This window comes from Populus euphratica, unplaced genomic scaffold (assembly GCF_000495115.2).
Source record: "Populus euphratica unplaced genomic scaffold, PopEup_1.0 scaffold469.1, whole genome shotgun sequence".
Classification (NCBI taxonomy): domain Eukaryota; kingdom Viridiplantae; phylum Streptophyta; class Magnoliopsida; order Malpighiales; family Salicaceae; genus Populus; species Populus euphratica.
In genome coordinates, this window is record NW_011500347.1 from 68,564 (window position 1) to 71,468 (window position 2,905).

The window sequence follows — 2,905 nt, forward strand, 5'->3', positions numbered from 1 at the left end:
CAATGCAACAATACTAGAAGCCGACGTGAGAAGATGTTAACTTGTGGCTATGAATGCAAGACAAATCCAAAGAGAAAGGCCACGAAATCACATGGTTTTGACCAACTTGCATGGATGCTTCTTCATGAGGAGCCAATTTTTCCGTCGATCAACGGGTTGGCATTGGGGTCCAGAATTCAGGTGGTTCCAAGCAGAAATGGAAAAGAGGGAGATGGCTTTATCACAGGATTGGTCGGTCCATCATAGTCTTTCAAATGGCTAGCATTTTTTTCAGCTTATAAGCAGCTACCTAAACCTCTCCTTACCTTTGTAGGACTCTGAATTGATAAATCCAACAACCATCGATAGCCATTACTTGATGTTTTCAACTGTACCCACAACGAATCATGAAAAAAAATCATGGGCCACAGCCTAAACAGCGAATACCTTGAGTACTGTGGATATCAACTACAATTCACGTTGTGAAACAAACTTTCAAACGAGGCAGGGCTTCATATCAAAGTTAACTCCACTTTCATATACAGAAAATATCAAAAGTGAACTTCCAGCAGGGTGCAGGTTTACAGGTGCAACAGAAATTTAAGATTGTGCTATTCAATGACATTGCTAAACTCAAATGACTAAATGAGACCATAATCACAGAAGGCACGAAACAGTGTAATTCTCTCCTACCAATGTAAAAAAAGAAGCTAAGTTGTGTAATGCAAATCTATCAAACATGTCACTGTATGAATTTCCTGCTGGCACGTGTCTCCTCTCGGTATATAACAATCAAAATTATAAGAAACCTGAGCAGAGCTACTGCAACACTTTACAGTCTAATCTTTGTCATTTATCAGTTTTCCGAGAAAATACCATGGTATCATCCTTTAGATTGTCCACTGCTCGTGTTGGCATGATTTTCCATCGTGTTTTAAACCTCTATGGAACTGAAAACAGAACAAAATAAAACTTGCATCAGTAATAACAGCATATCACATTGGTAAGAAGATACTGATTACCACTAGAGTAAAGCATCTTCTTTTCACAGTGCAAATACATGCTATACTGATTGTCCACTCCTATTCTGATTATCACATTTCCTTGAGATCTCTCTCGGTCAACCAGGGATCTAAAGCCCAAACTAAACAACAAAAGTAGTGAGGTAGGCCACTCTGTAGCAAGACAATGCTCAAGCAGCCCTTTGGGGCCTCGGAAAATAAAACAAGGTCCAAGAAATTTTGCACTTGCTATCCAAAAACATGAATGATTGAAAAATGACATTATTTGCATAATATGTGAAAGCAAAAACTTGAGATATCCTAGTCTTTTTGATGCAACACAATTGTAAACTTGTAGGAATACCTGTCACTAACACCTACTATCCCAAGTCCAAACCACTTGTTGTTGGTAACCATCTGCAGAGGAATCAGTCTTTATCCTTACTATCTCAGTAGTATTTACTCATGCATTTGCTAATGTGTGAAATAAAACGAAACACCAGATATAATCTCATATGACGTTAACCTGGGTGATTCAAAGCAACATTCTATAAGCAAAACATTTATGGCTCTTTAAATAATCATAACCGACACAATCACTCATAGTTGCTCCACAGTGAAATGAATGCATGGCATCAGACTTTGCAAAACAACGTAATTATCTAGTTTTGTATGCACTAACACGAATTAAGAAGACAACAGTACTTTTGAATGCTTCACTCTATTATCTAATTACCCTCATTAATTTTAATTCGGGTTTCAACTCTTTTAACATTACAAACACAATTCATTCTTGTCAGTTGTTTGACACTTGTAACTGTTATGCTTATATATCACCTATTAACTCTTGATATTGACTAATAAAAACAGTAAGAATTATACGCATGCACTAATCAAGAATATCAAAAACCGTCAATATCGCTCACATCCTGGAGAGGTTGCTTCCCATGTACTTTTGAAGAGGATGGTGATGATGATGGACGCCTTTCAGGCTTAACAGCAGGCTGGCCAATAGAGAGAGAAATCCCTTGATGAACACCATCAAACAGTTTAGTTTCTTGAGCAAAACTGGATTCTTGAAGTTGTTGAGGGTTCTGAAGATTCTCATACAAAAAGTTACAATCTTGATTAAGAGATTGGACAATATTAGCACTACTGTTTTCTTGAAGAAAGTCCACAAAGCCTACATTATCAACAACATTTTGGTCTCCAAGTTGTTGTTGCAGGGTATGAAAGCAGGCCACTTGAGCTTGCACAAACTCAAGTTCAACCTTGACAGCGTTAATATTCTGCAGCAATCTTGAAATGATGCCAGTACACCCACTAACAGGATCTCTAACTCGAGCATTAGCTTCATAAACCATAGATGTAATAGACTCAGGTTTCTGTTCGGGGATTATTTTCTTGAGGTTGTTGGCAATATTATGTACCCCAAAAAGCTTGTGAGCAGCCTCAAAATCTTTTGCTTTCTCAGGAGGAAAAAACGGAGCCAGGGGGCAATCTGGTCTACATCTCCTACGTTGGTGCCTACAAGCTGCACAAGCAGGCGGTTTCATGAGCTAAGATCCCGGCAGCTTGAGATGAGAGAGAGATTAACGGGTGTGAAGGAGAAAAGGAAGGAAGAGAGGGTGAGAGGGGGGGAGGGACTAGGGCTTAACTGACGTACACAATGATTTATAAAGATAGAGGGACGTGGCGTGGTGTACGTGTGCTACAGTTTTTGTATTTTGAATGAAGTTTATATTTCTGGTTATCTTGATTTTGTTTCTCTGTGTTTGTTTTCTTGCTTGCTTTGCGCAGCAAGCTTGGAGATCTTGAAAACAGTGGTCAATTTGTTTTCAAAATACCCTATCTCCAACAAGGCATATATCAAATTTTTTGAATCATGGAAGCGTTGCCAGTAATTGCTGCCTAGAGTGTGGTTG

At 38.7% G+C, this 2,905-nt stretch overlaps 1 protein-coding gene across 1 annotated transcript; it reads right to left on the minus strand.

Annotated features, from left to right (window-relative positions):
• Window positions 1-490: 490 nt before the first annotated feature.
• LOC105113917 (protein LATERAL ORGAN BOUNDARIES-like) lies at window positions 491-2,588 on the minus strand. The gene is made up of 2 exons (XM_011010284.1): window positions 1,907-2,588; window positions 491-929 (listed from the first exon to the last, which is right to left on the minus strand). Exons 1-2 carry the CDS (start codon window positions 2,534-2,536, stop codon window positions 870-872), a joined length of 690 nt encoding a protein of 229 aa, XP_011008586.1. The 5' UTR covers window positions 2,537-2,588; the 3' UTR covers window positions 491-869.
• Between the last annotated feature and the right edge of the window lie 317 nt (window positions 2,589-2,905).

Excerpts from the sequence above, each read along its gene's own strand:
- LOC105113917 (XM_011010284.1), bottom strand. The coding sequence starts at position 2,536 with ATGAAACCGCCTGCTTGTGCAGCTTGTAGGCACCAACGTAGGAGATGT. Across the intron at positions 930-1,906 it reads GGAAGCAACCTCTCCAGGAT|TTCCATAGAGGTTTAAAACA; the intron begins GTGAGCGATATT and ends TTCTGTTTTCAG.